Source organism: Betta splendens, chromosome 9 (assembly GCF_900634795.4).
Source record: "Betta splendens chromosome 9, fBetSpl5.4, whole genome shotgun sequence".
In the NCBI taxonomy this organism is placed as follows: Eukaryota; Metazoa; Chordata; class Actinopteri; order Anabantiformes; family Osphronemidae; genus Betta; species Betta splendens.
This window is the reverse complement of record NC_040889.2, coordinates 23,822,877-23,846,821: the sequence shown is the minus strand read 5'-3', so window position 1 is coordinate 23,846,821 and position 23,945 is coordinate 23,822,877. Positions and strand designations below refer to the sequence as shown.

The window sequence follows — 23,945 nt, the reverse complement described above, 5'->3', positions numbered from 1 at the left end:
ACACACACACACACACACACACACACACACACACACACACACACACACACACACACACACACACACACACACACACACACACACACACACACACACACACACACACACACACACACACACACACACACACACACACACACACAAAGCTGCAGAGCACACACAGGCAAAACGCTGTTAATAGTACCATTAAGGAACTTGTGTAGCCGTAAAACATGAAGCGAATGCTTGTGGGATTTAGTCAGTAATGGCGGCTGTAAAGAAGAGAGCTGCTATTACAGCAGGATTTACTACATATTACTAAGCGATGGGCCCTGAGATGGGAAGCCTGCTCAGATTATCATTCACAGAGGCTGTGGCGCTGGACGAGCTCGCGGGTCCGAGCGCCTGGTCCTACAGTACCGTACCTCAGCGTCTCGGCTCTGCAGGTCGTAGGTTCGGTGCAGGAGAGGCAGCGTCGCGGCGCTCAACTCCGCTTCCTCCAACAGGAGCTCCAAAAGCATCACCAGCTGCTCCGGCACCAGCTGAGGAGACGGAACAGTTTATGAGTTCATTTGTGCTGACTAATCCAAACATTCCTATTAAAGCGTATTGCTAAAAATGTCAGCCGTTATTGCCCACTTTCAGATGGTGGCATAATAAAACAGAGATGAAGTGGTAATTACATAAATATGGTAAACCAAGTGCTTCTTGTACAAAACAGGCAAAAGATAACAGATTCATGGAAGATCCAAAGGCTGGAAAAAAGAAATTAGAGCAACGAAGCTGCCCTTTTTCTTATTGTTTTATTGCAGAGGAGTAAAGACAGAAGCATTGTTCAGGGACCCGCAGTAAAAATGCAGTCTTTGAAGAACATATCTTTGTAGTTTGTGAGACAAGACATCGCAGGAATGACAGACAGTAAAAGCTTCTCAGGAAACACACGAACACCTTAATGGAGCACGCGCCGAGTGTGTGATCATGAGGTAAACCTGAAGGAAACAACCTGCCGCATTCCCCTCTTCAGGGACGCTGACAGCTCAGCGGCGAGTTAATGGCGTTTAGTGTGAGGATGGATGTGGGCAGCGATATGAGAGAGCGACTTCCTCCTCCTCTGGGGAGACCTGTGCCCAGCCTTGCCTGAGTCTTTCCTTGATACACCCAGCGCTCCACACCGCACTCCCTCTCCGGTCCCAGTCAGGGACGTAATTAATGGCTGAAGGCCCCACGGAGACCAATGTGAAAATAAGTATGAAGTGTCTGTGTGACTGAGTGAAGCCGAGCACGAGAGAGAGAGAGAGAGAGAGAGAGAGAGAGAGAGAGAGAGAGAGAGTGGCAGAGTAGGAGGTAAACACATCCGGAAAGAAGAAAAACACCTGCAAATAAAAACTATATCCAGGAAATATTAATATACTGTGTGATCACGTAATGATCAAGCTGAGACACCAGGCCGGAGAATAGAAGCATAGAGGCGTGATGACCCTGGTCAGATGTGGCTGTATATTTCTATCTATTCAAAGGGACCTTTGGGAAACAAGGTTCTCAGAGCGACTGAAGAAACACTCGACCTGAAACCAGGAACATTTCAGGAAGTAGCTGTTGAGGGAGCAGCGCCTAGACTTCAGCTAGCAAAGGATCGAATCAATGCCTATTACCTGTAGCTTACGTCTCCAGCCTTTCCTTTCATTCACACTTCCCCTCACGCTGTCTGTCCTTATTCTGTTTGTGAACACACACACACACACGCACACGCACGCGCACGCACTCCTATGTCACGGCGAGGTCATTTGTGACTCACAATACAGTAGGCTGAGGGAGGAAAACATAGTAATTAAATTCCTATATATCTGTCAAACTGTACAAACATCAATCAGTCTCTGTCTATCTCTCTCTCTCACACACACACACACACACACACACACACACTTGGACAACCTGTAATCTCACTCATCAACATTAAATATTAAGCTAAACTGCCAAAGCACACAACCCACTTCCGCTGACATGGGCTTGTTCCGCCAGTTTTATATTGAGTTGAGCCTTGCAAGGACCTCTGGGAAATATGTTACTGAAATGTCCTTTTCACACACTGACCTCTAAACCTCTGCAAGAACAATGAGACACATTTACACACACACACAGTGACTGACAGCTCAATGAGACAAAAAGCTATTAGTAAACACAGGATACAGTGAACAAACTATAAATGAAATCAAGTACATAAAGGGGAGTGTGTGTGTGTGTGTGTGTGTGTGTGTGTGTGTGTGTGTGTGTGTGTGTGTGTTACAGGTGTGGAAGAGAGAGAAAGTCTCCAAAGGACGGAGCAGCTACATTTTGTGCGCGTGTGTGGGCGTGAGGTATACGACTGCGGGACTAAGCAACATTAGTCACGCTACTGCTGCTGCACAACATGTTTGTGGTGCACAAAATGGATTCAAGCGCTTTAGCCTTTAATTCACGCAGTCACAACATCCACAGCAGCTGCACTGTGATCTGATCAGGCTGTAATGAAAGGCTGAGTTAAGCGTTGTGAATAAATAGTTTGACAGAGATCTCACTTTCTGAAAAGGTGTAAAAGATGAAAAGAGCCGTCCATTTTTTAAGGCGATGACATAAAAGACATTTTATTCCTGTCACTTTTTCGACAATCCATCACTTGTTCAGTATTTCCATGGCAACAGCAGCGAGTACCACTCACCGAGTTCAGTACCGCACATAGGCAGCGTCCACGTCTTTTCAGGAGCGCGTACGCATTGATGAGACCGATTTAAAATATTCACCCTTTCATCTCCATTCCTCGCGTTGCCTGAGTAAAACCGGACAGGGTCGCGATCTCGACGTCTTTAATCTCTTGCTATCGTGAGTGGTCACTCGCCACACATCGTCATATCCCTGGAAGAGGCGCCTCTGGAGCCACCTCTGCTCCCGGCTCCTGCGGCCGCTGGCTCACAGGAAAACACCTGCCGCTCTGTTTTATTGGGTCACACCAGCCTTTTTAGCCCCTTTCCTCACTTGGCGGTGGGCAGAGCGTCGTGGGTCAAACTCCTGCGCCAGTGTGGCTGGTGTGATATCCTGAGACGCGAAGGTCACCGGATGAAGAAGTAAAAAAAAAAAAAAAACACGAGGGCTACGGGGACATTGGAAAAAAGGAAAGGACAAGTAGCAGATGGGGCAATGGAGAAAAGTCACAAAAGGGATTGTGGAAAAACATCAGCAAGTGAACTAACGGACCATAAAATCTACATAATGAGTCCAGGAATAATAAGACAACCCCCGTCTCTGCCCCCGTCCCCATCAGGGTAATACAGAGGTGTTGGTACCACCCCCCCTCCCCTACCTGCCCCCTCCCCTCCTCCCCCTCCTCCCTACGTCCACGCCGCCGGGGAGCGTGCGCTGCTTGTTCAGTCATGCTGCGTTACGGGGGTTGGAGACGTCGAATAGCTGTGACATTATAAAACCAAACTGTGATTTCGGAGAGGCCATTGAATCGCGTGTGTGCGCATACGTGTATGTGCGATGCCATTCAGCCGCTTGGCCGCCTTTTATTTCAGTCTGACCGCAGGCTCGTAAAAACGCATTCTGGCACCAGCAGCTAAAAGCCTCGTCCCACGCTGCCTGAGGTACTAAGGTTTCACTCGCTCTCTTTCTTCCCCTTTCTGCCTCTGTCTCCGCGACTGTCTGCTCCCAGTCGCCACCACCAACTCCTTTCAGTGTGTGTGTGTGTGTGTGTGTGTGTGTGTGTGTGTGTGTGTGTGTGTGTGTGTGTGTGTGTGTGTGTGTGTGTGTGTGTGTGTGACCTCCAATTAAAAGTCCCTCCTTGCATCCATTATCTCGCTTTGTGCTTCTTTTTGTTACACTAGAGTTCAGGGCCCAGACGTTCAACTGCTCCGACGGCAGCAGCAGGTCGGGGTGTTGGGGAGAAACACGACGCCAAGCAGCTGTTAGGATTCTCTCGACGGCCACGACAGAATAAATAGCCCCACAAATACTTATACTTTTAATCAGTCTGTAACTGTCCTATACAGCTGCACAGAATTAAAATCCGCAGTAAAACGGGGCAGATGGTCCAGAGTGAAACAGCAAGCAAGAGGCAAAAATAATTGAAAACCAAATGATGTAAAGAAACTGGAACTTGGGAATAATAAATGTTGGCAAGTGGTCATTTAGTTCTGAAATGGCTGCACCATCTGTACCACTCTTATGTAGTGTAGTGAAACATGAGGCGAATGTGGCGGGTGGAGAAACGGCACCGGTACGAAACAGATGACTTCATTTAATTATCACACGGTAACAGGAAGCACCTCACTCGGCTATAAATATGATAAGTGACAGCTAAGACTGATGTGGTTTAAAGAGACCTTAAAAGGCATTTCTAGCGGCTTCTAGGCCACTTGGAGTAAAGGAACGGACAGAAATACGCGCCGCACAGGAAATCCTGACCGATTATCAGAGAGCCTGTCTGCAAGCGGCCTTCTGCGATGATGTCACACCTGCGCTCAGACAATGCGGGTCACAGGCCGATGACCTCTGCGGTGACCCGCGGCCGAGCGCCCACCGTATCTGCAATCGAATCATTAATGGGGCGCTCGATCGCCGTCCCAAAAGCGCTTCAATCAACCGGCGCAACATCAACAAAGTCAGGGGGACGTCCGTGCGGCCGCCGCAATCAGCTGCGAGCTTAATCAGGAATCAAAGCGCATCAAGAGCCTTCGAGGGAGTCGGACAATGCGAGACCAAAGCGAGAGAAAGAGAAAGAGAGAGAGAGAGAGAGAGAGAGAGGCGGCGAAAACGCCAGCGTTTGAAGATTTGACCTTGCAATCACGATGGCTGTTGAGATCCACTGTCTCATCACTGTGTGACGCGCGCGTGCTGTCAACAGGCAAAGCGTCAGGAGTGCGGTTCATCAGTGTGATTAGAGATGCTACGGGGAGCAGACGCACGCATCAGAGCCCATCTGGGGGATGTGAACACGCGCCACCCAACGGCGGCAGAGCCTCCGATCGCCCGCCGGTCGCGGGCGTCGGGAGCCCGGAGCAGTGGCTCCTCTCTGCATCCGCTTTGTTCTTGGCCTTCAAGCGGGCGGTCCCCGGGGCCAATCAGAGAGCAGCGCGGGGTCACGGCGGGGCGAGTCAGGGGTTAGGCTGAGAAAGCAGAGCCAGTGGGGGAAAGAGTTCTTACCCTCAGGGGGAATTAGGCAGGCAAACATACACACAGGCAAAGAAAAACACCCACACACAAGGACGGGCGAGCGCGTTTTTAGCGCACGCGGCGTTGGATGGGTTCGCTCCTCCACCGCTTCTCCCTCGCGCAGCCACAGAGGGTGGGGTGTTGATGTGACATTCAGTGTTTCTGCAATTTGGCATTGACCGTCAACACAATTAGCATGTTTTGTCTCCTACTCATCGCCACTCTGAGTCACGCACTGCACACACACACCTTCAAAACAGGGGAAGTTTAATTAATCTCTGGCACTTTGCTTCGACGCAAGCTGCAAACCTCGCCGTCTCCAGTGGACGCCTCCCTCGCCTCCCTCTCACCCACTCTCCTCCTCCCACAGTTCGCTGTATCACTCCCAATAGAAAAACAAATAAGTCCTGAAATACATGCTCATATTTTTAAAATAAGCTTTTTAGAAGTTTCTTCCCAATTTTGGAAAGCACCATCCCTTCCTCCTCATTGCAGGACTAGCTGGGTGTGTTTCACCTGCCAACTTCACTGGATGCCTTTAACAAGCCTCCTCACAGCCCAAATCCTCCACCCAGCTCCACCGGGCCCAACCGACCGGCGTGGGAGACAACAGGGGACTGAACCCAGCTCTCAGTGGTGGCTGGCGAGAGCTTTGCCTTTGAAAGACAGAGGTCTTTGAAACACAGCTGGAACAAAAGGACTGTGTGTGTGTGTGTGTGTGTGTGTGTGTGTGTGTGTGTGTGTGTGTGTGTGTGTGTGTGTGTGTGTGTGTGTGTGTGTGAGAGAGAAAAATGCGCAGCAGTTGTGCTGCAGAGACACATCCAAACAGCTGGACATCAGCTGAGACCAAAAGGGAGGTGAGGAGAAAGAAGATGTGGAACATATGAGGTACCAAACTATATGAAATGTGACTAAAGCTAGAAATAGCTGAGAACCCAGGTTTCATTTCCTCGTGTCATTTGTTCTGACCCGAACGGGGAGGGTGGGAGCAGTGGAAGGGTCATAGTTAAATATTACAAACAGTGGCAGCCAGTGACTCTGCTGGTTGGGGATGAATAAATATGGTGGTGTGTGCTGCTTTTGATTAGAATAAATACTATGTTCAAGAGGGCACGTGTAGAAAGAGGCAGACGCACGCACGCACACACGCACGCACCAATGGGTCAAAAAAAGACATTTGTTGACTAAATGTCAGCAAACACACAGGAGACTAAGAGACACAGGCAGCTAAGATTTGTCCATTCAAAGCCTGCTTTAGCTGAATGACAACAGTAATGGGGGTAAAACACCAACATGCACGACGAGTGACCTCAGACGTGGAAACACACCACACACACCGCTGTGAAAGGGTAAACAAGGAGAGGGAAACATGAGCGACGCCATCCAAACCGAAGGCCAGCGAACGCAGCACGCGGACCCAACGCCGGGCGCTTCGCCCGTCTGGTGTTTGCGCGTGTGTGGAGTACGTACTGTACAGGGCTGCGTGTCGTCTCCTGTGTGAACTCCACGCTGAGTTTAAGGCGTGTGAGCTGACAGAGGTATGTGTTGGACTGAGCCCAGATATCTGCTGCACAGACACACACAGCTGTAAGGGCACACACACACACACGCACACGCACACACACACACACACACACACACAGAAAGTGTTGTTGCCTTTGCATTAAAACCCCCGAAGAAGACAATCCTTTGTCTTTTTATGATAAGACCCCGTCCAGCTTAGAAACACATGATATCCCAGACTGTGGAATTTAAATCCGAAGCCGTCGCCTGCAGAAAATCGGGCGGCAACAACCTACGCCAACTTTCTACATGTGTCTATCTGGCGATCTTAATGCTAGCTTACACGGCACGCAGGGCACAAATGTGAACGGTTGAAGCCGCTGTGAGGTTGGAGCAACACGACGTTTGACCTGGTAGAATCTGAAGGTTGATGGTTATTTTTGAGACGCTTTTTGTTTATTGTCTTTTTCTGGTTTTATAAAGCTTTTTCAGGTCAAATGCTGAGTCATCCACATCTGTAGTATTATTTTATCAGTATTTACACATTTAGGACAAACAAAAAGAAGACTACATAGAGTTAACTTAACTTACAAAACAAAACCAAACTAACAGAGAACACAATGTTAGAGGCCATTTCTCATATCTCATTTGTGTCTATAGGTCTAGTAGCAAACAGCCACCATTAGTTTATGTGTGTGTGTGTGTGTGTGTGTGTGTTTATGACAAAGGCAATTGCATCAGGGCTGTCAACTCCCTAGTCATTACCAGGAAAGACAGATGTTTTAGCACTCAGCAAGCTGTGCACACGCACGCACACGCACACACACACACACACACACACACACACACACACACACACACACACACACACACACACACACACACACGGTACCAATGAAAGCTAGGAGGTGATGCTTAAATCAGGTTTTATGTGCAATGCATTGATTCATTTCCACCACCACTAAAAAGCCTGCTCCGTTTTACAGCCCGGGCCAATACTGAACACGACTCTCACTAAATATCTCACTGAAGTGACACCGGGTTTAGCGCCGTGACCTCCGCGCTACGGCTTCTCTTTATGGCGCTGCATTACACCGACCGTCAGAATTTGTCTTTGAATCGCCTCCAACACCAACAATGCGTATTTGCGCACGTGGAAAAAGTGCGGGTCTCGCTACGCACACACCGTGGCAGCCGCACTGAGCAGGCGGTGCTCGCTCGCCCGCTCTCTCTCTCTCTGATGTGTTTTCCATGTGTGCTGGAAAGACAAACACAGCTGCACTTTAATGACACTTGAATGCTTCTGGGATTCAGAATGCATCCATACGTGTGTGTGTATGTGTGTGTGTGTGTGTGTGTGTGTGTGTGTGTGTGTGTGTGAGAGGGCGTGTGCTCCCTCTGACCACTTCAGTGAGAAGCCACGGAGCTGCTCTCGCTCGCTACAGCTACGTCCAGCTTCCCAGCGCGGCTCCCGGCCCCAGGTTGTGTGTGCGCCTTTGTGTCACCCACCGCTAAGTGGTATTTCTGGGCAGTTATGCCTGCCATAAAACACCCTGTCATCATCCCTGATTTGTGATCTCTCTACACACCCATGTTATTTTTTTCCCCCCAACTGTATACCCCCATTCATGGAAGGCATATACATACGCACACGCACGCAGACAGCAGGGAGTCCCCGGACGAGATGAGACAGGCTGTGAGCTTCAAATGACCCCGAAAACAGAACTGGCGCTGAGTGATAAATGAGACAAATACACGCTGGCACTCTCTCCCTCTCACTTTCTAGCCTGCTCTCCCTCATTAACGCAACACAAATGGAGCCATCGCCTCTCTCTCCTCTCCTCCCGTCTCCACGCATAAATCTTCTCATTTCCAACACTTGCTGATAAATTTCTACCTCATTCTTTTACTCCAGAATCTTAGAAAGAAGAAAAGTTTGCACTGATTTGCACTCAATGTAATAGAGTGTATAACATCCTAATTAGCATTACATATTTTTATATTTTGGAAATGGGCAGCACTACTGTACATCATCACGTCCCAGGTCTTTTATAGACACACTGGATTTTACTTTCAGTCAGTTTATAGAATATTATTTTAACATGTCACAGTATAAGTTTTACAGGTTAAACTCTGGACTCACATAAAACGTATGCAGAGTCAGCGCTCAGCTGGGCAAACTCTCCGTACAAGGGTACGTGCATTTGATAGATTTATGGATTATTACACCATGTTTGTCAAGATGTGCACACAAGTGAACTGGAAGGTTTCGCTGGCAGGTAGCGCTACATCAGCAGCTCATCAATGTGAGGCCGGTGTGAGGAAACACATTGTTTGCCTGACTGATTGCTGTTTTTCCCGCTCAGCACTTTTCACAACGCACACTGCAGAATATGGCAACTCCCAGGAAGATGCTTCTACTCATCGCTCCTTTCCAGGTCCGTCCCTTGACATGTGGTGGACTCACCCTGGACCTCCTCTCTCCTGTGACTCTAGCCGGCCCCTTTGCTACACCTCACTCCAGCCCAGCTCACGAGTTGAGCCCTCAGGAATCTTTCATCTAGCGGACGCGCAGGAATGCGGTGACCCGTTCTGGTGTGGGTGTTCTCATGCCGCTATTGCTGGTCCAGCTATTAATCTACGAGTCACTCTTAACACAAAAGCTGTATAATCGTTCTAGGAAATATGATTTTGTTTTTATGCCGTGCTGTTTGTACAAAAGGAGCGTCGAGAACCACAGCATTGTCTTTCTTCTTAGCTCGACCTTTTACCTGAAACCAGTCAGCCGTGGAAGGTCCTAATCAGTAGCTTGATGCTTGAAAAAACAGCTCACAGTGTGACGGGTGCACACAGACGCTCCATCCTGATCACGTGAGAACAGGGTAAAGAGTACAGGATAAAAACGGCTAAAACCCTTAATGGTGACCCATGTACTGTACAGTCATGGCATGGTATATATTCTCTCTCTATGTTATTCAGTGGCCTTATAGACTAGTCCTCCTCCTATATATATATATATATATAGACTATTACAGCAGTAGGGAGGATTCCTTTCCATGAGCACTGCCATATTGTACGTGTGCAAATCCAGCAGTCATTTAAAAGCAATTAAGGGGTTGTGGCTGACAGAACAGGACTCAACCTGAAGAACTCCCAACTGATCCCCAGTCGGTCCACTGACGGAGGAGGAGGCGCACACGTACACACAGATGCTCTTCTTCCGACCATTTCCCCCATCCTGATGTGATGAAGTCTGGCCGGAAACAGCCATTTCCCTGAATGTTCCCATCTCTCCTCCGGCGTACTCCCTCATCCCTGATTCATTGCCAATAAATCACAGACAGAGACACGGAGCAAGTACAGAAAAAGCGTGGAGGCGAAGGAGTCGGGGAGAAAGAGTGGGAGACAGCGGTAGAAACCAGGAGACGGCACACTTGAGATAGGAAAGCAGAGATGAAGGAAAACCAGATGTGTGATGATGTGTTCTTGTCAACAGCGCACAGAGGTGGAGTTTGCATTCCCAAATACGGCTGAGTGTGCTTAGAAGCAGTGACGTCTTCTTGGAGAAAACAACAACAAGCAATGCTACGAAACCCCCCGTTTCTATAGAGATATGCTGTATTTCATAGGCACCGGTCAAAGTCTGAGCAAACAACCCTGAGAGGAAACACAAACAAGAGGTGACGCGCTGGTCCAGCTCCATTATTAGCACCTGCGATTTATTACGCCACACAAAACATTTAAGTCTACGCCTGCAAAACGCCGACTAAAGTCAGTCTCTCTTTGACGTCTCATAAATCACCAACACTGCCCTGTGACAAAACGCCAAACACAGACCGCTTCGTTTCATTATTGCTCGTGGCAGAATAATATGCACCACCAGCAAACCACCCCCCCACCGACCAATCGCCTCCAAATCCATGGGTTGACACGTGTCCTATAGGACTGAGCAACTGTGATCCCTCACGCTGTTGTGGGTCTCCAGCCTGACAGTAGCGGAGGCAGGCGCTACTGAAACACAGCAGACACTCAACAAAAGGGGTGATGATATAGTGCCCGTAACAAAAAACAGCCGCACCCAGAACACAGTACGTACAGCTGTAACGGGAGACTCCGATACCTGCTGAACACATGTTCATGCTAGACATGGGAGCTGTGTCACCACAGGGTCCATTTATAGCTGTTCTGGAGCTTTTCAATCCTACAGCATGTTCATAAAAATGGAAATCAGAACTTGACTAACACCATGACAAGTGGAGAATATTAAGTCCTGTGATGGAAAGCTCAACTGAAGCCATTAAATGAACCTTGTGATGAGATTATTTTTGCCAAGAATAACATCTGCTGTGTGCAATGTCTTCCTTCTGACTCAGTGGAGGTACAATACCGTTTATTTTAATCTCTGAACTCAAGGACATTTAAAAACATGGTTTACAAATAAAATAAATATGCTTCTAACAATTCTTAATTAGCAGTGTTTACTGTAAAATATTGTAATACATACTGAACTGGTTGCCTCTTTATCTGACATCTCTGAGGCTTGTTGCTTTAAAACCCTTGTTGTTGTTTTCCTCAGGCACAAACACAAACCTGATGGCAGGTTTTGACAGTAGCCCGTGGAAGGCGCAGATTACTATGTGCATGCAAATGAGGTGGCAGAACGACGACTGACTCATCATCCACCTATTTTGTCGTCCCTGTGAAGTTATCGCTACGATATCTGCTTTTCTGAATAATACAGGAGTGGAGCCTCCCGGCACAAACTCAACCTGAAATCACTCAGCTCAGTTCCAAATCAATCATGAATATCACAATTCAAGTTGCCTTATTGTTGGTTCCTTATTCCGTTTATGATCTCACCGCAGTTCTGCAGCAGTAGATTCAGCGAGTTGTGTAGCAAAGAGTTAGAAATAGTGTAAAAATAGAACAATTCCAGCAAGAATGACAAGAATCCAGGATTACACCATTTCCTGGATTTGTTTATCCAGAGGGAAGAGCTATGCAAACATTTTCTATATACAGAACCATATCACATCTGCCCTGAAGACCCTCAAATGTGTCACAATGGATCAAATACACAGCATTCCAGAGCAGAACTGTGAGACAGAATGACACAAGCCTGAAGTAAGTACGTACTCTTGCTCATTACTTCTGACGTGTTACCACCTTTTATGATGGAACCCAGTTGATCAATATAAGTACGACTTACTGTACAATCAAAAGGGCAGAGGCACATTTGGCCAAGGTCTCCTGCCAGTGCTTTTCCCCTACAGGGTTTCCTGTGCTGATCAGCAGGGGCGGACGAACCCTCTCATTACACAGACCGCAGATGAAAATGAGAGCAAAATGAGGCCCATTACCGCACAGGCGTGACTAATAACCCTCTCCACGCACACACACGCGCACACACATCAAACATGCACATGCAAGTTTGAGTTGTACACAAAAAGTCAGACATGCGCTCCAAGACGCTCGCCAATCAATAGCGCTACGCAGGAACTACAACAAGGGGAAGCTGGTAATAAACCCCAGCTCTATTAAACTGACCAGATCTTGAGGTGCTCTGCAGGGGGTGTCTGGCTCTTACTACTTACTGCATATCCTCTAATCATCAGTGAAGTCATTAGTGTTTAAAGCAGCCGTAGCTCAGAAAGTCCTACTTTCTTCTTCACTTGGCCCCATCTGCCTAATATTTCTTCCTCTTATCTTCATTACCTTACTGGAATTCACAATCACCAACCTCTAACCAACCACTTGTCTCACTCTTGTTTCCAACCACAGCTCCTAAAACTCTGTCTAATCAATTTCTCTTCCTCCCGTTTCTACCTTCTCTTCTCACTCTTTCCATAAAGTCATCCCATCTCCTGTTTCGTCTCTTTCCTCTCTCTGTCTTCTTCCTGCCACATTTATAGTTTTTGTCCTAATTATATGTTTCCATTCCAATTTAAGCGCAGGGAATAGAGACAATGCTCAATACTGGTATTAAATCCTTTTCATTTTTCTTTGCTGTTCCAGTAGCTTCATCCCCTACTTATTCTTTTCCTACCATCTCCCTGTCTGTTGCGTTTTAACTGCCGCCACTACGTTTGTCTTCTACCTCTGCGATCAGGTCCGCTGAGTGATTTATAGCCGTGCAACAGGAGCAGAGAAGAGAGGAGGGAGGAGAGGCAGATGAAGAGCGGAGAGGTTGAGTAGAAACTGGGCTGTTTAGCGTTTGAAGTACATGAAGGAGTAATATAAAATACACCTGGTCCATCCATGGGGCACTCTCTGTACCCAGAAACAAAGGGAGGGGGGGGGGGGGGGGGGCAGACGCACAGGAGAGAAGAGAGGGCCGGGCCACAGGGGAGAGGAGACAGAGGGCGGGTTAGAAAAGAGGGGAGGGGTCACTTCGTGTTTCCTTTCAGGATGGCTTTTATGGTGTAACTTCAAACGCCGACCTCCCACACCCCCCGCCCCCACATCCCCTCGCTCCCTCGCTCCATCCGTGCGTCCGCGGGGCCCTCCCTCCCCTTTCTCACTATTGTATATGGCCAAGTGGACCGTAATTGGCTATTCTTTCATGAGGCTGATTTCGGCAGCCGCCCCCCCCCACACACCCCCCACCCACACAGGAAGAGGCCCCTTTGCTGCCCCTTAGAAGTAAGTGTATCTGTGCGTGTGTGTGTACGTTGTAAATATGCCAGACGGTAGGTATCAGGTGGTTGGAGGGGGGCTGCACTGGCTGCGCACTCTACAGGCATTTCATTCACTGTGTGCAACAAATTACACGACAGGAAATAGACGTAATTAAATCCAGAAAAATTCTGTCGCAACAGAAGACTTTTTAAAAATACTCTAAAAAGTTCAGGTTTGCTTATGAATAACGCTCCATTACATCTGTTAAAAGCCATAATGACGGAGGGAAATATTTACTCTGTACTGTCCAAAAAGATGAGAGGCTTTGTGAATGCTTCCTACATTCTACTAACATGTTGTGGGTAATTTCTAAAAGCTCTCCTATTGTTGTGACTGACATCTGGCCCTCCATGGCTTGTAGATCAGCGTGTGTTCATTAATGATGCAAGCGCGTGTGCATTGTATGTGTCAATTATTGGGTGGAAGGGATTAGCCGTCCCCAGAGAGCCCTAATTAACACTACACACGCATGCAAAACCCTCATTTTCAGATTGCTTTTGTCGCCGCGTTTTATTTTGTAGTAAACAAGGCAATGTGAGCGGCGAGCCGGCGTCCGCCCCCCCGCTGAGCCAGACGCAGAGGGCTCCCGTGAAGCACACACAGGGACGGAGGAGGGCATGTGATGTACACAAGCGCTTAAGAGGTTAAATATGTGGGTGGAGGACACAAAGTAAACACAGACTTAAACACGTACGGGCAGTCGATCCTAGCAGACACAACACACAAACAGAACAGGGGATGAATATGTTGACAGAAAAACAAAAACACTCACGGCAACTTTGTGAGAGGAAGAAGAAAGATCGGATAGATGGGATGTTTCCAGAGTAGAGAAGGTGTATCTTCAAACAAGAGAAGAAGAGATGTAGACAGAAGACATAATAGATGCCAGTGTCTCCTACCTCTTTGTAGTTCACCTTGGGCTCTTTCCTCTTCCGCTTTCGCCTCCTCCCTTGATGACTCTGACTGAGGAGAATCCATTTTGCAACCTGCAGGAGGCAGGAGTGGGGGGGGGGCGCGAGGTGAGGAAGGCGGGAAGGAAAAGTGTGTAGAGGCAGAAAAAGGGAGAGAGACAACAAGGTAGCAGGTTTCCATGGGGGGGGGGGGGACACACAAAAGTGAGACAGTAGGAAATCAGAGAGAGAGAGAGAGAGAGAGAGAGAGGGGGATAAAGGAGGGGGGCAGGAGAAAGAGTGCGTGGTCACAACCAATAGTGGAAAGTAAATATAAACATAGTTTCCATGTCTCGGGCGGAAAGGCGCACGCAGCAGTCCCACACTGGAGCTGCTGACTCCAGGCAACGCCGTAGCCCCGTGGCTCCTACGCGCTCAAACTAAATCCCACCTTTCAGCGCTCACTCCTGCTCCTTATATGAGCAGCGCCAGCGGCCGGCCGAGACGAAAAAGAGTAATAGTGAAAGTATGCTGCTGTGACGGAGCCTGGGGTGCAGCAGCTCCAGCCACCGTAGGTCTCCATTACACGGCCGCTCATTATCCACACCGAACTCTTTCCACCCTCGGCGACTCTTCAGCACTTGAATTACGTCCTAGAATGCGGTTCACTTCAACGAATTTCACTGGCACGAGTGATTTCCTTGACCGATCGCTCGAGAATTCACTTATAATCCCGAGGAAAATACGTTCAGGTAATTTAGTTTCATTTAAAGTGACAGTTGAATACGGGGTTTGACACATGTACGCAAAACAATTAAGGGCAGCGTGGAACCTCTATGGGAAATGTGATAGGTAGCGCAGAATAACACGCAACAGATGTACAAGACTGTGTGCCGCACTTGTGTGAGACAGACAGAGGGGGGAGACGAGAGAGGTGGATGGAGAGCAGGAGAGGCTCAGAGAGGTACGAGACGAGTGTGGAAGGAGGAAGAGGAATGAGACAGAAGACAGGAACAGCAAAGGGAGAGTGAGGGCAAGAGTGGCAGCGCTGAGTGAAGGGGAAGAGTGAGACGGGAGGAAGACGACGGTCACAGCAAACACACTAAAGGTGCAGTATTTCTAATCCGAGAGCTGCCCTCGAGTCCGTCTGCCACTCCCTCAAGACGAGAACAAGACACAAGAGAAGGAGACTCCGCTTACCTCCGCTTTGACTTCCGCCACCAGCCTTGAACGTGACCATACGGCGCTCCTCTCATGCAGCCACTGAGCGACAGGGGAGACGGGAGAGCGGTGAGCCAGGGGCGAGTGATCGGGACAGAGTGGAATGCTTTGCAGAGGCAGAAGGAGAGCGAGAAGCACAGGCGAAGGCGGGAGGGAGGGAGGGAGGAGGTGGGAGTGCGATCACTTGTTCCCCTGACGGAAACTCGCGACTTGACTCCGGTGGAGGGGAGGGGAGGGGAGGGGAGGGGAGGGGAGGGGAGGGGGAGGAGAAAAAGAAATCACCTCACGAACAAACACAAAACGGCCGGCTCGCCCCGGCGTCCACACATCCACTTGTGGAGCCGCGCATGCAAACGCACACCCACGCGCGAGCGCACGCCGCCACAAACACAGAGCACTTAGCCTCTAGCCTTATTAAAGCTTTTAGCAGAGCCGCCGCGCATCACGAGCGCCGCGTGAACGGCGGGAGAGCAAGGTGCTCGCCGTGTCACAGGACGCAGCGCCGCCATCGCACGCACACGCACACGCCGACGGCAAAAACACGCGTCCGAGTACTTTTCCCGGGGTGTTACACAAAAGTACTCCTGCAGAACTAGCACGAAGGTGTGTGAAGAAGCTACGAGCGGGGATGAAGAGACAGACACGGAGCGGTGGAGAGGGAGGGAGGTGTGAGAGTGGGCTGCGTGGAATGGAGTGAGTGTTGGAGCAGTAAATTGGCATTGTGTAACAGGATACCGCACATAGCTCTTTCGCTGCCTGGATCCCCACTGCCATTCCCTGAATAGCAAGGCTTTTGTCTACCTCATCAAACTCACCCTTCGCCCCGCGCCCCCGTCCGTGTAGTGTCTCTCCAGTGAAACAATATGGGCTCACGAGCGGCAGATCGTTGCACCTCCCGCTCGTGAGCTCGCACACGACGCAAACAAACCACGTCCCTCCATCAGTTTAAAAGAAGCAGCTTTGGGTCCGGTAGCCTGAGTTCTGTAGCAAAACCGAACTGACACCAAACCTTTTATAGTCACAAGTGTTAAACGCTTCCATGCCATTCTTCATACACCATTAGAAATCTCCAGTTTTAGTGGCACTTCGTCTTTGATGCTGCAAACACAGCTGCTTATACATTTGAACCCCCTATTTTCTTTAAAGGTTTGCGCTCCAATAATCAGCACCGTTTCCCTGTCACATCAGCCAATTAAAAGACTCAGAGTTAAACTCAAATCCAATTTCTGCCTGGTACGCGACGTAAACACATAATGACATTATATCATACTGTATTGTGATAATTGGTAGCAAAAAGGAATCCACTGACAGCCCCGGCAGGCACAGACAAAACATTAAGCTGCGAGCTGCAGTTATCAGGATAAAAGCTCTGGTGAACGAAGGGTCCGTATTTAAACTAATATCTCATTCTAGATTCATCAGATCCCAAAGGGCGCGCTTACTCATCTAAACTGTGAGCTCCAAAATAGCTCGGCTCTGGCATTCCCCGTCCTCAATTCTTACTCCAGGATTGGTGAATGTCATTGTTTATTATTAGGCCAAACTATTTCCTGTCTTTCTCCAATTCAGGCACATTGTCGAGTGATGGACGGAGAGTGGAGGGAAGAGAGAGGGGGATTTTAAAAATATGTTTGTGTCTCGTGTACATAATACACAAGCACTCGCATTTGTAAAAGGTTTCAATCGATTTGGCTGATCTTATTAGCCGGTGACTGGCACATCAAACACAGGAGAAAGCCTGTGGAAGAACACTCCAGCAGTCGCCCAATCAGGTGTGAGAGAACAGCATGCTGTCCTTCCCACCCTCAGAGGCCCCTGAAAGGCTCCGGTTACATCATCACATAATCTAGAAGGTGAAGGTTCCCAGACAGCAACACAACAGACACACCGAGGCGCGCGCACGCACAGTGGTAATTAAGACCCGTCGCCATGGCGACGGGAGAATTGAAGAAGCCGTTAAAGTGGATTGATTGTGCGCGCGTCTTTCTGGCCGCGCGGCGTTCGTGCCTGCGGCGATGGGTGTATCTCGATTAGAGCGCAATGAAAGAGAGAGAGAAACGATGCTCACCTTGTCAAAATACACTAACAGTCTGGCGACATAGGCAACGATAATGATTCAACAACACGGTGATAAAAGCCGCTCAATTAGCTGCCGTGTCGGCGCCTACTAAAGAGCCACTGATGCCTCGCAGTGAAATTAAGTCAATCATCCAGAAGTAGTCGAGACGCTTTGTACAAAACAAACTCAATTACAGACATTTCTTCAAACTGAGCAGCAAATAAATCACAGGAGCATTTTTAAATCCCACTGCTGAAGCCATCACCATCCAGCAGTCTGAACGTGCCGGCGTTGAACCTGTATTTATGCACTGACAGCTATTTGCTTTTAATGCCAGCCACAATTTCCATTAAGATGGGGCCATTACGCTGCTACGGTGTATGTAGCTGTTCAGTGCTGAGACAAATGTGATGCTCGTCATCGTCATAGTAATGGAAATGCGTAGTGCACACACCTCTCAAGGAGTCCCGTCTGGGACCGAATAAACACTTCACACTAGACGCGACCCAGATTTTGATAAATACCATCTCAAATCCACACAAATTCATTACCAAGGATGATAAACTTCAGGTATCTGTTGGTTGTTCATATAATTATTGGGAAATTCAGAGGTTGATTCGGCCTGTTGCAGTTTTCAGTTAGACAAAATTAAAGCTGAATGTTAAGCGAGAAGCGAGTTGTGCGCCCGTTTAAAGACAAGTCGTCTATGATGAGTCATTACGTAAATCAAACCAAGACTTCACTAAAACAGGCTATAGTTACATCTTATAAATCATAAACTGTTTTAAAATGTAAAACTGTATGTTGATATTTGTGGTCACAACAATGTAAAATTCCACATTTTGACACATAACAAAAATAAAGACAGAAGACAGAAGATGTAATCCTCTTCATACCTTTGGAATTCCCGGTCGATCGAGCCAGTCAGCATAAATAGCACTGAGGGAGAGGCCTTCTCTGAAACACAATGGCACAAGTGTTAGTATTACTGCTATTATTATAGCTATGCCTGTTATTGCCCAAGACACCCTATGAAAACACAGTTCTGGGAAAATATTAGGGTCATGGCAGACAAGCGGTTTAGGCCCACACCTTAAACACAACGGGCCACACCCTCCGTCTCATACGAGGACAAGCAAGCAGACATGTACAGACAATGTGTCTTTTAATGTGTGTATTTCATGTCTGTATGTATGAGTGTATGAATGGATGGGCCGAAATGGACGGTTTGCACATGCACAATGCACAGAACACACACAGTGACAAGGCTGGATTGCGAAGACGAATGGGCCCACAGTGTGTATGCAAACGCACATAATCACTCATCCGTCCTCGCCATCTGCACTGACAAGGACAGAGGTATCAATATTCAGCCTATTAACTTTACTTACAATTCTTTTATTATGTAGCGACAGAAAAACTTGCTATATTTTCTTTCCATGACAACGTGAGGGCCGCATATTCCTGTCATGTCACACTATGTTCTTTGTCTGCCTCTCGCTTCATACGACAGCCGTGAAGGTATTTCACTGGACCTGCTCACCGGGGGACAAATAAACAGACAGACCAACGCTGCGCCACATCGCTGCAAGTGTGGCTAAAAATGGTTTGGAGGGACTGGCGTTAAAGTAAGTCGCAAGGTCAAGCCTGCGCTCCTCCTAGTAAATACTGGGAGCCAGTGTGTCATTTCCTATTGTATATTTTCTGACATCTTTGGCAGATGGAAAGTGGGCATTCGCTAAATTAAAGGTTATAAAAATCTCTTCATATTCTACAGTGCCCTATAGAAAAAGTACAGTAATACTCTCTATAAAAGCACCCATTTGCACGGGACACCGACATTAAAAACATCATCTGTGACTCCACAGCAAGGAAATTCCAGCTCTTGGCACCTGAGCTTGAGCCACAGACAGTATATAAAGAGCGAACATCTGCCACATCAACAGCGAGGCACCACCAAGTACAGTAGGATTACGTGGGATTCCGCGAGCATAGTTCTCATGCGTGGCAAACAAAAGTTTAATACGGTTAATACACAAACTGACGTGTCAAATGCTGTTTAATAAGAGGACGAGATAGAAAAGATTCATGTCTCACGAGAGCAGATGAGACATGTACGTACTGGTTTCATCAGGCGAGAATGGAAATTTTTTAAAAGAACACTGGCTCATCTTGATAGTGATACAGGAGAATATGATGCCTTTCAGGCTCCAATTACAGAAATCAATGAACACATGGATTTTTAAATGTGTGTTTATGTATTTTAATGCCTGCACTTGGATCATTAAATCCAAGGAATCAACGGGATATATGCCTCTGCACCCAGGACAGAGCGGCTAGCCTGCTCCTGCAGCCTTCCCTTCTAGTGGGCTGTTTACTGAAAGAGGCACCAGATCCAAATATTGACTGTCCCCAGCTCCGTCTGTTTAATTCAATCAATCTCTGGTAGGCCACTCGCACACTCCACATGACAGAAAAAGCAAATACAACAGCGTTCAGCGGAGACAAAAGGGGTGTTGGCAGGGAGAGGAGCAAGAACAGGAAGGCTGAGGGTGAGAAATACCAAATGAAAGACAGATAGTGAGCAAAAAAAAAGGGGAGACGGGCAGGAGAAGAGGTTAATGAGGCAATCAGGAGAAATAGAGAACTAAATGATTAAGCGGGCGCGGAGAGGGAGAGAGAAAATTAGAGAGGAGGAGAGCAGGAGGAGCAGTTATCCTTTTACACTTCAATTAATATGAGGGAGGATGAGACCGCTCTCTAACAGGATTGGTTTTGGTAGCTTTCACCATTTTCACTGCAGGACTGAGTCAGTCAAAGCACACAGGCCAAATCAACACATACTCATGTATTTGCCATTACATCTGCTAACAAATCTGTTCAAGGAAGAAAAGAACAGCCTGGGAACATGTCGAATTTGTGCAGAACTTGAAACCAGGCAACCAAACCGAAGCCGTATTAATGCGTCAAGGCACTTTTTTCATTATTCATGAATTACACTGCGAGAGCTTTTCATAGCCACTTACAGTACAGTACATACCGCTCTATGTCGGGAAACGTAATCAGCAGCATTCGCAGGAAATCCTGTGCAGAAAAACAACAAAAAAAGAAAGAGCAGACAGAAAATTGAGGCACTTAGGTAGACGTGGGAGGAAGAATAAAAGGGAGGAGAAAGGCATACCTGATCTAAAGTCAGGAGTACAAGGTCAAACCGTGTTTATGTTACATCCATTATTTAGAGGGAAGGCTCAACCTGCCGCTGAAGAAACAGGAGCCAGATGGAACTCATCAGATATCGCACACAGACGAACACTCGCGCAGACACAGAGCTGCAGGTGTGATCGCTCAGCTCCATGGCCTCAGCAGCGTAAACACATGGAGCCGAGCCGCTGTACGGTCATCAGTGGGAAATGCCGCTGGAGGACGTTCAGCTATTGTAACACTCCGGAAAACCAAGCCGGCACCAGCCTCCAATTAATTTATGGAAATAACATAGCGCCTCAGAGACCGGTCATATTAAAACGGCTCAAAGTCGGACTCCGATTTTATTAGCGGCCTCTGAAGAAGCTGTGACTCAACACCGAGATCCTCTGTTAAGTCAATCAGGTTGAAATGAGTTTCCTGTAGCGCGGCCTCACCTGAGACAAAATGAGGTGCCCGTGGTATTTCTTCACAAATAACCTGAAGAAGGCGATAAATGGCTGCTCCCCCACTTGACAGGCCAGGAACCTGAGGAGGAAGTAGCCCTGGACAAAGGACAAGACACAAAACCCGATCCATCTGAAACTAGAAGGACTCCTATAGAAAAAACAGTGTGAGCCAATTAAAGGAACATGTCGACGTCTGCTGGGATTCTCCTCTCACCTTGAGGTAGTGGACTTGCATGAAGGTTTTGTCAGGGTTGAGAGCATGTTTAACTGTGGAGGAGCCCGACTCACTGACCCGACCAGTGTTCTCCATGTTGGGCCTGCAGGAAGACAAACCAAGCACAAAAAGCTAAAACGTGACGCGACTATGGTCCCGTATGCGGAGCGCACACGCCAGACAGGAACGCAGACAGAAAGGCCAAGCAGATTAAGATGGTGTGTGTGAGAACCGGAGCACAGAGTTTCTATTTTATCCCACTCCAACATTTTAAGTGCAGGAAAACCACAATTTCTACAGAGCAAGACTCCACCGTCAGCAACACTAAATCCAGCCTCAGCGCCGCTCCTCTCAGTGATGAACACATCGGCGAAGTGTTGTACTTCGCCCGAGGCAGGCTGGAAATCAAGCTGCAGATTTATAATAGCATGCAATAGTGTTTATATGACCTCACAGTGCCGCGCTCTGTCTTTACTGGCCATGACTCACTGAGCGAACATATAACACTTCCACACAAAAAGCGCCCTCGTCTACAGGAACAAAGGGAGGCAAGCGCTGGGTTTCACTTTCCCCTGGTACACAGATACAAATCATCCCTTCAAACTGCATAAACACACAAACACACGCTCATATGAAGCCAATAAAAGCCAAACAGACAGAGCGCTGATGGGGGACGCTGTGCAGTGATAGTTTCAGTTAGCCGGTATTGATCAGGCCGAGCAGATTAACTCAGTGTGCCAATAGGAAGGCCTTGAAGGATCACCCTCCTGCCAAGTCGATACAGCAGGCGCCTGGCCCACCAATCAATACACCCTTCATCACTAGATAACACTTCTCAGACAGGATTGCTTCTTGACAGGGCCAGGCAATCACAGGCAGACAGGCACGCACATCCAGATCCCTATTCACACTCATGGAAAACAAAACTTCAGTGTCTTTTCGCAGGAGCCACAAGTTGTTCGTACGTCCGATTTGCTCGACTCGTCGTCCGGGCACGGAGAGCGGAGGACCGGGGGCGGAGGGAGAGGACGCCGAGTGGGACGGAGGCGAGACGGGGGGGTGGAGGAGGAGGAGGTGTGGGAGAAATGGAGCACACCAGGCAGACGCGATTGTCCGCTTCGCCCCGGCGCACGAACACAGGAAGTCATCAGCTTCCAGGAATTTTTCAAATTTCACCGAACGATCTTACGGCGACTTTCATCATGCGCACAGGCGTGTGCTCCCGCTGCGAGCACGTGCACGTGCGCACGCCGACGACCTGGTTTGGGAAGATTCTGAAACGGCCAGGACGCGTTACAGCAGCAATAATCCGCTGCGTCTGTGCGCTGAAAGGTGCCAAAACCTCAGCCTGTCAGTGAACATACAGCTTCCTTAAATGTTTAAAAAGAACAGAGCTAAATAAGCTATTCTTCTCCCCCATCAGTTATTCTTTTACTTGCTCTCTGTCTAGCCTGCTGCCCGTAGTGTCTGCCTGTTGCTGGAGATAAGATGAAATAGACTCTTTTTAAGACAGCAGGATGTGCTGTATGCCTGGGATATTATGTGTGTGTGTGTGTGTGTGTGTGTGTGTGTGTGTGTGTGTGTGTGTGTGTGTGTGTGTGTGTGTGTGTGTGTGTGGGTGTGTGTGTGTGTGGGTGTGTGGGTGTGTGGGTGGGTGTGTGTGTGTGTGTGTGTGTCAGTCGTAGAGGGAAGTACAAAGTAAAGACACAAGAACAATGACAGAACATGTATTTCTAGACGCCAGCAGCACAGCACTGAGAGGTAAAATGTTGATCCATCACTGCCATGTTACACAAAGGAACTCCACCCTGTCTACTGTCCAGACCAGGGATGTATGGATGTGTAAATGCCTGTCGTTTGCCGTCTCTTTTTGTCAGAGATGATTTACTACAGCTTTAAGAGGAATCGCTGCTCGCTGCCTTGGAGAATCACACAATAGTTCAATGTATTTCAGAATAAATGGTGGTCTTATCTGACTTGTGGGCCATGTGTGGGGGGAGGGTGTGTGTGTGTGTGTGTGTGTGTGTGTGTGTGTGCGCGTGTAACCCCGGCGTACACCTGGGTGTGTCTGAAATAGAGAGAAAGAAAGAGGGAGAGAAAGAGGGGGAGAGAGAAAGAGCGGGAGGAAATCAGGAGCTATTACTGACAGAACTTAATGTCAAATGCATACACGCGCGCACAAACACACACACACACACACACACACACACACACACAGAGAGGTTTACAGCTCTGCAAGCCATATCCTGACAAATTACACTGGGTTGACTGTGGAAACCGGATAAGGTAGAGCAGCGCTCCCAGCAGCCCAGTAAATCAGCAGGGAGAATGGCGTCTGGCCCAGGCTGCCCTAAATATAACTCATCTGAAATGGACTGATAAACACTGGCCACCGGGGCCCCTGCTGGATCACGGGGTGGCGATTGTGACCCACTGAACTTGGAAAGCGCAACCTGCCATTTAGCCTTTATGTGCATCAACTGGTGAGGAGGTTGTGCGTATCTCTGTGTGCGCCCCGCTGTGCTTCTTTCCCCTCCGCCAGGTCCTCTCCAACATTTCTCTGTGCA

At 48.3% G+C, this 23,945-nt stretch overlaps 1 protein-coding gene across 5 annotated transcripts in view; it reads right to left on the bottom strand.

Moving 5' to 3' along the window:
- The window catches only part of aopep (aminopeptidase O (putative)), a 53,432-nt gene that overhangs the window by 10,008 nt on the left and 19,479 nt on the right, over positions 1-23,945 (bottom strand). For 2 of the 5 annotated variants that reach the window (XR_008695755.1, XM_055512078.1), the window contains exons 9-15: positions 21,379-21,481; positions 21,153-21,260; positions 20,555-20,598; positions 18,411-18,471; positions 15,435-15,497; positions 14,117-14,330; positions 405-521 (exon numbers count right to left, since the gene is read on the bottom strand). Coding sequence is in view for 4 of the 5 variants with exons in the window: in XM_055512078.1 (XP_055368053.1) it covers positions 406-521; positions 14,117-14,330; positions 15,435-15,497; positions 18,411-18,471; positions 20,555-20,598; positions 21,153-21,260; positions 21,379-21,481 (709 nt within the window). In the remaining variant the exon portion in view is untranslated. The remainder of the gene's footprint in view (positions 1-404; positions 522-14,116; positions 14,331-15,434; positions 15,498-18,410; positions 18,472-20,554; positions 20,599-21,152; positions 21,261-21,378; positions 21,482-23,945) is intronic. The other 3 variants (XM_055512079.1, XM_029163155.3, XM_055512077.1) reach the window with 2 other exon arrangements.